The 12,269-nt window shown below is 41.9% G+C and overlaps 1 protein-coding gene and 1 non-coding gene across 2 annotated transcripts in view; both read left to right on the top strand.

Moving 5' to 3' along the window:
• The window catches only part of LOC103217619 (aldehyde oxidase 2), a 79,257-nt gene that overhangs the window by 52,298 nt on the left and 14,690 nt on the right, over positions 1-12,269 (top strand). Inside the window, exons 28-34 of the mRNA XM_038001780.2 lie at positions 1,531-1,659; positions 3,937-4,011; positions 4,827-4,879; positions 6,794-6,908; positions 8,678-8,743; positions 8,856-9,044; positions 11,565-11,732. Coding sequence (XP_037857708.2) covers positions 1,531-1,659; positions 3,937-4,011; positions 4,827-4,879; positions 6,794-6,908; positions 8,678-8,743; positions 8,856-9,044; positions 11,565-11,732 — 795 coding nt within the window. The remainder of the gene's footprint in view (positions 1-1,530; positions 1,660-3,936; positions 4,012-4,826; positions 4,880-6,793; positions 6,909-8,677; positions 8,744-8,855; positions 9,045-11,564; positions 11,733-12,269) is intronic.
• On the top strand, positions 6,524-6,692 carry LOC119625575 (U1 spliceosomal RNA). Its single transcript, XR_005241759.2, has one exon. It is a non-coding gene; the product is annotated as a U1 spliceosomal RNA (small nuclear RNA).

Here is a 12,269-nt window from a genome sequence, read left to right on the forward strand (position 1 = left end):
TTAAATAACCCTGTGACAAATGTATTAGATTGTTATAGCGTGCATCTGTAGCTTTTGACCATCCAGCCCCTTAGGTCATTTGGAGTGCTGTACCTCTCACATGCCATAGATTTCTGAAAGACTCCTCAATTCGGGTACCTTTCAGCTCCATCCCCACCCTTACTCCCATGCCTGCCGCACATCTAGGCACAAGACCCACTTCTGGTCAGTCAGGGTTCCAGAATCCCACTGACTCTGGGAAAGGACACATGATTCAAGCAAGGCCACTCAGAGCCTTTCCTGGGATTGATGTGTAGATGCTGGGAGAAAGGAGCCATCTTTCCCCTGTGGCTGTTTAAGTGCTATACTATAGGGCAGGGGCTGCCACAGGCAGTTCTGTGCCATGGATGGAACCTGTCTACTGATGTCAATGGTGTGGCCGTCGTAGAAAGAAAAGCAAATGTGAGAGGCTGAGAGGAGACCCTGATGAGACCACAAAGCCCCTAGATCCACATGTACTTCACACTAGCTCCATCTATCCTGCTCAATTATATGAACCAATAAATTCCCTTTGGATTTTCACCACCAAGAAGCAACAAAGTCATCTCTTTTTTTCATTTTGCATCTTTCTGGAGAAACTTCATATTGAATGACACTAGTCCGAAGATCAGCATTTGGGAACAGGATATCTGGAGAAGGTGTTTTTTGCAAAAACAAAAAGACAAGAGAAGCCAAAATAAGTTTTTTCCTTGTCCTTTCTTCTCTTTCATTTCTTTCCTTTTCATTTCTTGATTAAATATCTTCATCTCCACATGTGTTTGCTAGAGAAACTGGAAGGAAAAGAACAGAAAAGAAGCCAGGTGCAGTGCATGCACCTGTAGTCCCAGCTACTCAGGAGGCTGAAGCAGGAGGGTCACTTGAGTCCAGGAGTTCAAGATCAGCCTGGGCAACACAGTGAGACTCCATCTCTAAAATAATAATAATAATCTTTTAAAAAATATTTTTAAAAAACAGAAAAAATGAACAGCAAATACTGGAGGAATATAAGCAACGGAGAACAAATAGAAAAAAAGTGGGGAGGATAAGAGCAAGAAAAAGGTCCTCAGGGTCATTCCAAGTTCATCTGATACTGATATCGAAAGATTTCAGACCAAATTCTGTGTCAATCTCATCTCAGTCTTCCCTCTCTCTCTCTTTCTCTCTCTCTCTCCCTCCATCCCTCTTTTTCTTCCTGCCACTGAACCAAATAAGTGCCTGAAAATCTCAATTTGGCCTACTTCCTACACATTTAAAACTTAGAAAAAAGGAAATTCTTAACATTCTAAATGGACTAAATTTGAAAAGAACCACTGTGGAATATTACCAAGAAAACACTGTAAAAATCAGCATGAGGCCTTACAAAAAAAAGTAGTTTCAATGCTTATAAAGTAAATTATTTTAGTCTTAAAAGGGTATTATGGATGTAATAACAAATAATTTTTATTAAGAAAAATAATGATTCAAATATTAATAGAAGTCCTTGCTGGACTTGAAAATATTTGTTTATCATAGGTGGCCAGCCGTGAGTTAAAAATACCCATGTCCTGTATCCACATCTCTGAAACGAGCACAGCAACAGTACCTAATACAATTGCTACAGCAGCGTCTATCGGTGCAGATGTCAATGGCAGAGCTGTGCAGGTGAGTCTTCCTGTCTCTCCTTGGTGTGCCTCTCCCACATCTCTGGTTTTTATGGCTGGATACAGGTACAATAGTTGACTTCAGAGAAGTCATCTGGGTCACTAAACATAGTCTGGGATAATTAAAATATTGGGAAAGTGTATTTGGAGTAGGCTAAATTGAGATGACAGACGCAAAATGTAAAGGCTCAAACACAGTAAAAGTCCCTGTCTTGTACACATATTAGTCCCGAGCATTGTTTGGTCATTTGAGCATCCAAATTGATGGAGGCTCCACCATCTTCAACATGTGGCGTGCCAAGTCGCCCTGGGTGTCATCATTCTAGTGAGCATGGAGGAGCCGGTGTGGAAGACTCTGAGCCAGATCTGGAAGTGATGCAACCTCCACTCACAGTCCATTAGCAGAACCAGTTTCAGGCTATGTCTAACTGCAACGGAGGTTGGGAAATGTAGAGTAGTGGGAAACCGTATGTCCGGCTGATACGGAAGAAGGGGAGAATGGATTTTGGTGAACAGGCAGTCTCTGTTCCTAGGAGACACAGCAAGAAGAAATTTGACTGCCAAGTAATGCAGAGCTGTGCAAGTTTCTTCCAGCATAACCAGGTTATTGCAGGCAGCCAGGCAGGCAGACCCCAGCCAAAGAGACAGGGTGCAATGGAAGCATTGTCTTCAGTGGTATTTTACCGAGTACTTAGAGCTTTTCTTTGTACTGATTTTTTTTAACTGATATTTTTTAAAAAGTGCTAAATTTTCACTGTCTCAGAATAGAATCATGACTTCATATTCCTTAATTCAAATATCTGATTGCATGTACTTTTGAAATATATCTATTCGTCATGTTTCTGTTGCAAATTGTTCACTTTTCCACTGGGATATTGTGATGAGTCATATTTTCCCAAAATGCTACAATGATACCACCAGTAGGAACCCCTTTCAAATCAGTCCAATTTTGTGGTGATATCACTTAAGGAATGAGAAAGCAAAGACTCTTTTTTGCTTGGAACAAATGTGTGAGAAACCTCAAATGCATGAGATCTAATTTGGAGTAGGGTCAAACACAAGAGAGGAACAGCTCAGAGTGTATGGGAGTTGTCAGCCCAAAATAAGTGTCAATCCATCTTCTAGAGTATTAAGTTTTAGATTTCTTTTAAAGATCAGAAACTTTGTGGATCTAGGTCATTATAAAGTAAATTTAATTGTTTTCTCATTTCATACCCAAAGCCAAGGCCTTTATTGTATTGGTTTGATGGTGGTTGAATGAACAGATAGAGGGTGAGATCAGACACAGGGGGATTCTGGCATGTCATTGTTACAGACTGGAAAGCACAAATTTGAATGAAAATAGGATGCCATGGCTCACACCTGTAATCCCAGCATTTTGGGAGGCCAAGGCGGGCAGATCACGAGGTCAGGAGATCGAGACCATCCTGCCCAACATGGTGAAACCTCGTCTCTACTAAAATACAAAAAATTAGCCAGACGTGGTGGCACACGCCTGTAGTCCCAGCTACTTGGGAGGCTGAGGCAGGGGAATCGCTTGAACCCAGGAGGCAGAGGTTGCAGTGAGCCGAGATCATGCTGCTGCACTCCAGCCTGGTGACAGAGCAAGACTCCATCTCAAAAAAAAAAAAAAAAAGAGAGAGAGAGAAATATACAAAAATACAGAAGATGTAGAAAAAAAATGCTAAGGGCCAGGCACAGTGGCTCATGCCTGTAATCCCAGCACTTTGGGAGGCTGAAGTAGGCAGATGGCTCGAGCTCAGGAGTTCAAGACCAGCCTGGGCAACATGGTGAAACCCCATCTCCACAAAGAAGACAAAAATCAGCCAGGCTTGGTGGTGAGTGCCTGGAGTCCCAGTTAGGAGACTGAAGTGGGAGGATTGCTTGAGCCCAGATGTCGAGGTTGCAGTGAGCCAAGATGGTGCCACTGCACTCCAGCCTGGTTGACAGAGTGAGACCCTGTCTCAAAAAAAACAAACCAAAAAAAGAGAGAGAGAGAGAGAGAGAAGTTAAGAACCTGAATATTCTAAGAAAGAAGATCTGAAAGTAGAAATTCAGCTGAACCCATATTTTCACAGGAAGTGAGACAGAAAGGGGAAAAAAACCCTCCAGTAACCAATACTGTTGTCAAGGGCAGGAGTTGTGTTGCCGAGTTTTCAGGATCACACACTCCATACCACTTGCTGACCTAATCAGTGAACATTTGTTCACACAAATCGTAACCACCAGAACCACTGGGCTCTTCTCTAATGTGGATTCCATTCTTTACTACTTCAAGAATGCTTGTCAGATCCTTCTGAAACGCCTTGAGCCCATCATTAAGAAACATCCGGAAGGTACATGGGAAAACTGGGTAAGTGTTCCACTCCCTTTGTTACTACAAATGAGAAAACAATCTAAACCAGTACTGAGACAGCACCACAGCAGTGCACAGCCATCACACACAGAGACAGTTCCTCTAAGTGTCACAGTGATGGAGCATGCCCCCTGCCCCTTCCCCAGTTGAGTGGATTTCTGCAAACAGGCAGGATCTCTAAAGGTTGAGGAGGCTACTCCAGGATGTGTACCAGGTGTGTATGGAGAAAGCACACAGGAAACAGCAATCACTGGAAGGAGAAATAGAAGTGTATGAAGAATACACTCTGCTTAAGTAAGAAATAAGAGCAAAAGAATGAGCCTTCCTAAGCCACACACACACACACACACACACACACACACACACGTGCGCATGATGTTCTGGGTAGGTTAAGAAGAAAACTAAAAGGCCTATTTACTGTTGAATGGCTCAAAGGAGACGACTAACTTAATCCAACTTTGCAATATCCTATGACTTTTTTCATTAGAACAATTATTTCACATTTACACACATGCTTACTATAAAGTTCTAACATTTAGAAATGAAGTACAAATACCTTGTGCACTGAGCCCCTATCTCAGGGATGTGCAGCAAGATTCTGTTTTATGTTTGTTCAACCCAGACTTCTAAAGTCAATCAGAAGGAAATTGTTAGTGTGCCAGTTATGGAAAAATAATGTGATTATGAGTTCTATTATTGGTAGCAAAGTACCAGCAACAATTATGAGATGTCAGTTTTAGATTGGACATTTCTGTCTTCACCTAGCAGATGGTATATTTGTTTTGCTTTAACTAAATATGCCCATTTTGCAGATAGAAGCTGCATTTGAACAAAGAATCAGTCTCTCAGCCACTGGATACTTCAGGTAAACATCACAATAATATCTTGATGTAGCTGAGAAAATACTACGTAACTCAATCACCGTTGATGGCTGTTGTGATACTTTGGTTCTTGTCTTCTTAGTTTAAAAGAATTTAAACAACAGACACAGCAAACAAAAAGAGACACACAGGAAAAGATGTGCAGCATTGAGTAATTTATTGCAAAAAAAAAAAAGAGTATTTTGAAAATGAGGTGCAGAGTAGACAGTACACCCTGAGAGAGAATTTTGGGCAGGCTGTCCGTAAGGATGAGACAGCAAAGACTAGCATTGCAGATGCTCCCTTTATGGGGGTCTTATATGATTATTCATGAGGAAGTGGGAAGAGGTGTTACTAGTAAGCACGTTCTGGGTGGTCTTCTGGGTGCACATGTGCAGCTGTACATGCTTGTTCATACATTACATGTCTCATTAGTATCTTCAGTCTCCACCCGGAGGTGTGTTTTTTACTATTAAAATAAGCAAAGGGTCAGTTTGAGGACAGGTAAAGTCAAAGTGTCCATGCTCTCTACATGGGAAATTCCCTACTGAAGATAGCTTTGCTTGAATGAGTGCGATTACAATGGAAATGCTGAGGCTTTCGCGTTGATTGTGCTGTCACCACAGTGCTGCTGCTGCGTCCAGAGAACATGGTCACTTTCTTGACTACCAAACTGCCTCAACTCTGGGCCGCAGGTCCCTCATTTGTAAAATACATTTTTATTATGCGACTGCTGAGGTCCCTTCTAGGCCCAAAATTCTATGATTTCACATAGGCCTTTCAGTTATGTCAAAAAAAAATTAAACAACAAAACACCCTTATTGGGGAAAAAAAAGATTAGATGCTTGACTTACAAATCTAATCATTATAATCATTATTTACTATTTATTTAATCATTATTTACATATTTACATTATTTATTTAATCATCTAATCATTTACTATTCTTTCTTGTGAGTAGTAAAAATATATTATCATTAGAAATGACTTCCATCTCAATTTTACAAATCCCCCTTCATTTACCATAAAACCTGTCTATTTCGAAGCTCCTTACTAGACAACGGAGAATGAGTAGGATGATAATCACCAGTCATTGTCAAATTCAAGAAGCATGTGACATTAGTTTTACAGTCTGATCAGACAAACCACCAAACAATAGACACACACACAAAAAAAACAGTAAAGCAAATCCTCATGAAGAATGAGGAAATAAGGAGATAACAGCCCAGCCCAGAGCCTTGTACATAATGAGTTCTAAATTCCTAAGTTCAGTTACCCAAGAAGAGAGTAAACCAGCCCTCTATCTGAATACATCTTCTATTATAGATTAATGCATTGAATCACCAGTCCTTTTTTACCAACCCTGAATTACCACCAGCTCCCTGTGAGTTTGCTTAGCACTATCCATGGGCTCCCTCTGGGAACAGTGGTTCCAGAGGGACCACTGATAAAATTCAACTGAGGTTCTCAGTGGGCAGGCAGGCTAACGCTTAAATCCTTTGTGGTCAAGATACAGGCACACTGTGAGGTCTGGTCCCAAACAATCTGTTGGCTTCTCCCTCTTTTTGACATCCTAACTGTGCCACAAGGAATATCCTCTTTGATGAGTTTAAAAGGCAATTAAAATGAACATAAATCAAATGAAATGCTATAGTTACCTGGCAGGGGAGATATCATGATCCCGAAGGTGGTTTTCCTTGAGTGAGGCTTATCTTACCTATTTTACTGCAGAAATGCTGACCCCTGTGGTTTCCCCAAATGTAGGAAACTCAACTGCATAATTTGTGGTAGTAGGAGACTGTATTTGTGCCCTCTCTGGGAAAAAAAATGAAATTCTCCCAAAAAACTTTGGTAACTTTTAAAATAAATCAACATGGGATCTCCCCCACTCAAGCTAAAAGGCTTTATTTCTTCCCTCAGGGGCTACAAGGCCTTCATGGACTGGGAGAAGGGGGTGGGGGACCCATTTCCTTACTATGTCTATGGAGCTGCCTGTTCTGAGGTTGAAATTGACTGCCTGACAGGTGCTCACAAGGTAAGTCAAGTCTAACTTTCCTCTTGGCAAGTCAAAACAACAACAAAAGTGTGTTGTATAGTGAATAGCCCAATTCCATTATGTCATTCTCTTATAACAAGATTCTTTCAATTCCATGGGAGGGTCCAGAGATCTAGCCTAATCCTGAATTTCCATGTAAAAAGACAATATAGTAGTCAAAAAGGAATTGCTGATGATAGTCTAAAATGTATTAAATTTTTTATTTCATTTAGACAACAAAATCACTTTCAAAGTTTTCTTCCCAAAAAAAGCTTCTATTTATAAAGAAAACACACATTTTCTAATCTGAAGGAATAACTAACTTAGTAAATAGTCTTGAGCAAACATTTTGAAAGCACATAGCAATGTGCTGTTTCTCCAAAGTCAATTATCCAAAAAGTGTTACTGAAACACATTTTGGAGGAAGAGAGGTATGAAAATAATTTTTATATTTTCTATTTAATTGAACAGCCAAGAAACCACCCATTGGAGACAGGGAATCATGCTTAACCCAAAATTAACAACTTGCATTATAAAGGATGCAATTTTACCCAAGGGCCTTGGTATAAATCCCTAAAGAAATGAAACTTATGGGGATCTTCCAGAATTTATGACGCTACAAAAGTCAAAATTTGGTCTTTTCTGTGTCTTTTAGTTTACATTTAGAGTTTAAGGTTCAATAATTTCAGTATTACTTTGATCCCTTTAAATAGTTTACTTCTTAAAGAGGCAAAACTTCTTTTAACTAAAGAGAAATCAGAGAAATTCAATGACAGGTCTATTGCGGCTGGCCATTTGTGGTTGGTGAACTAAATCATCCATCAACTCAGTGTTAGTGCACAGCCATCTCTTTCCACTGTCCAGCACTTACAGTGCAAAACACACCAGGTTTCAATGTAGAAGTAAACTGAAGGCCCACTCTGAGATGTGTCCAATCTCCCTCCCTATCCAGGTTGAGGATAGATGAAGGCTGGTCCCAATGGCCAGAGTAGGTTGTCCAAGAGGCCAAGGTTTGAGTCAAAAGAGAATTGCCAAGTCCAAAGGGCTAGATAGAAAGTAGGAGCCGAGGTATTGAGCCCAAACAGAGAATGATGATCTTATCAGAACAAGCACCGGAAAATGGGGGCAGAAGGGAAGCCCTGAGATACTCCGGAGATAGGCCACAGGCACTTAGAGGCTTTTAGTGGCTCCTTAACAACCTGCAGGCCCATGCCCAGTGCCAATACCAGGGCCAGATTCATGTGGTGCTTCTCAGAGAAGGAAGTAGATTAGCAAATCAAAGGTGGTCTTGACATTTGCTCTGAATACCTTCCGAGATCTTGCAAATCCACAAACTCATACATGCCAGTATGGCTCTAGGATTTTCAGTAAAATGGCAATAGTACCACCTGCCACAGATTATCATGAGGACTACATGAGCTCATAAATTATATTCCAACAACAAATTCAGGTTGAGAATCAGATGAACAACCAGGCACAACAATTATTTACCAAGTGACTCACTCAGACACACTAGCATGTCATGGACTTTGGAGTCACTTAAGAGGAATCAAAACCATGAATGCACGAGATCTTCCAGGGTCATGGACAGTCCTGGCACTCAATTTGAAGACTTCAGCAGGCATCTTAACAGCTCTAATGTTGACAGGGTTCAATGCAGTGTTAATTAGCCAGCAGGAGTTCTGGAAAAACTGAAGATCATTTGGGTATACCTGAAAACGATACTTTTAATTCAAGATTTTTGGTAAGGTAATTTTTATTTTGGGCAGAAAATCAGAACGGACATCATCATGGATGCATGTTGCAGCCTAAATCCGGCCATTGATATTGGGCAGGTAGGTGCTGGCCCACCTGGGAGGATGCCCCTTCCTGGGAGTCATCTCAGGGTAGGTAAAGGCCTTCTAAAAATGACACAATGTCACAAAGCTTGAAATTGTCCCCCTCCAGATTGAAGGTTCGTTTATTCAGGGAATGGGGCTTTATACCACTGAAGAACTGAAATACTCCCCAGAAGGCGTCCTGTACTCTCGGAGCCCAGATGAGTACAAAATTCCAACCGTCACTGATGTCCCAGAGGAGTTCAATGTGTCCTTGCTGCCATCATCACAAACCCCACTAACCATCTATTCATCTAAGGTAAGCACCCAAACCTACCACTGCACGGTGTCATGGATCGGGTAGCACATGGCAAATGAAAGCAGGCAGACAAAATAGTAAGTCAGTGTTAACTGTTATCAGGAACAAATCACTACAGACTGCTAGAATCTGGAGATGAATCACCCATGGCAATCTTGGGCCAAGGATTTTAATAATTTCCTCTTTCACTGAAAACTGTAAAACTTGCCAAAAAGCTTTGACTTCTTAACAGAATAACACTTTTACTTAAGACCCTGAAGACGACAATATTAAACAGGATTGGAGGTGCAATGCGACTGAAATACTAGCAGTGGCAGCATGGACAGAACCCTGGACTAAGGTCGCAGAAGACCTGGGTTCCTGCCAAGCCCTATCCCCTCCCCGTGGTCTCAGACAAATTACTCACCTCAGAGGAGCTCAGGGTCCTTACCATACCCAGCAATGCATCTAGAACAGTGGGTCTCAATTTGGGGTAGGGGGAGTGGGGGAGGTGATTTTGTACAAGGCAGCCCCCGCCCCCACTACAAAGAATTATCTGGCACAAAATGTTAATAGCATCAGAAAGCAAAGACATCAACCCTTAGTAATTGCTAAAGTAATTAAACTGCAAATTAAAATAAACATCATTATTTGTTTGCCTTGCTCTATGCAGATGACGTGAAAACCACCCTCAGAGTAAAAACTTCATCTAGGTTTGAGATGTATTGTTAAAGTTTCTTGACTCCTCTTAAGACTTTAAAATCTTTCCCGGCCATGGTGGTGCACACCTGTAGGTTCAGCTACTCAGGAGGCTAAAGCAGGGGATTGCTTGAGCCCAGGAATTCAAGACCAGTCTGAGTAATAAATAAATAAGATCTTTTGGGAGACTTCTTGGTAGTACCCATCCTCCACAAAAAAAAAAAAAAGTATCCAACTACATCTGTAGAAATTTCATCATGTCCAAACTGGATCCCACTGTCAGCCCAGGAACGCCAGGAACTTCCTCTAGACCTATAGTGATGAGGTCAGGGCAAACCTGAAAGGAAGGACAATCAATGGGACCTTTGGATTCTGATTGGACTGGAAATCACTCTAAGGGGCAAAGGTAAAAGGGAGCTAAGAGCCCACAGAGAGCAGCTTTTAAGCCACCAAGAGTAACACAGGGCAGACAGGACCCTTGAGTCCTTGTAGTTGCAGACAGTCACTTACAAGCAGACCCTCAGGAAAATCAGGGGTTTGCAGGTCCCACATGGAGGGTACCATGTAAAAACAACAGAGAGCTACCAGGTACCAGGAGCTGTGCGAGGTGCTTTTGTGTTTCCTGATCCTTGCAACACCCTATAAAGTAGGCATCACTGCCCACACTTCACTGACAAAGGAACAGAGAAGATTATCTCACTTACCCAGAGAAACACGGGGAGTCAGGGTCAGGATTCAAACTCAGTCTCACTAACTCAAAGGTCGCAAATTGGTGGTCTACTGGCTAAATCTAGCCTGAAGATTTACTTTTCTTTGGCCTACACAGTATTTTTACAAGTTGGGGAATTTTACATTAAAATACAGATACCTAAATTCTCTTAAGAAAATGGATGATCTGGTAATTTGGCTGCATCCTTGGAAAGGCAACGACTAACTACAACCAAAGAACAGCTGCCTCTTGTAGACAGGACATGGGGGTGCTCTTCTTCACCTTACTTTCCACTGCTCCTAATTGTCCTTCACCTGCCTGCATCACTCATTGACAATACCTGCCTGCTCCTTGCAGATGATGGGTTTACAATCTTTCATCTGGTATCAAAGTCTGTACTTTTTCTTCTAGAGTACCATGCCTATCCTGACCCTGGAGTTTAAAAAGGCATTTTTCTCTGTGCTGATAAAGCTGGCTAGTTGAATCCATTGAATGTGTTTTATTAAGTAGGGTACTTTCCCATTATCACACAAAGACACTCATACACACACACACCTTACCTACGGAACAAAATTTAACCCAGACAGGATTCAAGATTTCAAGATCTGGGAAACTCAGATTACGCTGGGAAATTTTTTTTTTTTTTTTTTTTTTTTTTGAGATGTAGTCTCACTCTGTCACCCAGCTAGAGTGCAATGGCGTGATCTCGACTCACTGCAACCTCCGACTACTGGATTCAAGCAATTCTTCTGCCTCAGCCTGCCAAATAGCTAGGACTACAGGCGCACGCCACCACGCCCAGCTAATTTTTGTATATTTAGTAGAGACGGGGTTTCACCATGTTGGGCAGGATGGTCTTGATCTCTTGACCTCGTGATCTGCCCGCCTCCGCCTCCCAAAGTGCTAGGATTACAGGCGTGAGACCCTGTGCCCAGTCTATGCTGAGATTTTTAAGAATACTCAAGCTTCTGATTCAGTCAGTAAGTCAGCCAACAAACATTTATTGAGAAGATTTTGTGTACAAAACACTGTGCAGGGGTTGGGGATACAATGGTGAACAAGGCCTGGTCCCTACCCTCTAGAAACTTGTAGTGTAGTATAGAAGTTTCTTAAACCAATGTGCCTTCTTACAGGGCCTCGGGGAGTCTGGGATGTTCCTGGGGTCATCTGTGTTCTTTGCCATTGCTGACGCTGTGGCCACAGTGCGAAGAGAAAGAGACATAGCTGAGGACTTCATGGTGCAGAGCCCAGCAACGCCAGAACGGGTTCGAATGGCCTGTGCAGATCGATTCACCAAAATGGTAGGGAATTGTTTATTTTCCTAAAAGATGATTTGTCTATTTCCTGCTTCTTAGACCTCTTGGGTAAATGTATAACCTAATCTGTGTCTAGCTAATCAAATCATGAAATGAAAAAAGCAAGTCACACAAATATACTTTGTATACCTGCAGTAATTTTTGACTTTTAAAAAAGTGTTTCCCAAGTGTTGATTTGATCATCTCAGCAACCTGAAGTAGGATAATTTATTAATATCATGCTGCAGCTGGGAGCCGTGTCTCACACAAGTAATCCCAGCACTTCGGGAGGCCGAGGCAGGCAGATCATGAGGTCAGGAGATCGAGACCATCTGGCTCACTCGATGAAACCCCGTCTCTACTAAAAACACAAAAAAATTAGCCAGGCGTGATGGCACGCACCTGTAGTCCCAGCTATTCAGGAGGCTGAGGCAGGAGAATCGCTTGAACCCAGGAGGCAGAGGTTGCAGTGAGCCAAGATCACGCCACTGCACTCCAGCCTGGCGACAGAGTGAGACTCCGTCTCAAAAAAATAAAAAATAA

Source organism: Chlorocebus sabaeus, chromosome 10, assembly GCF_047675955.1.
Source record: "Chlorocebus sabaeus isolate Y175 chromosome 10, mChlSab1.0.hap1, whole genome shotgun sequence".
Lineage (NCBI taxonomy): Eukaryota > Metazoa > Chordata > Mammalia > Primates > Cercopithecidae > Chlorocebus > Chlorocebus sabaeus.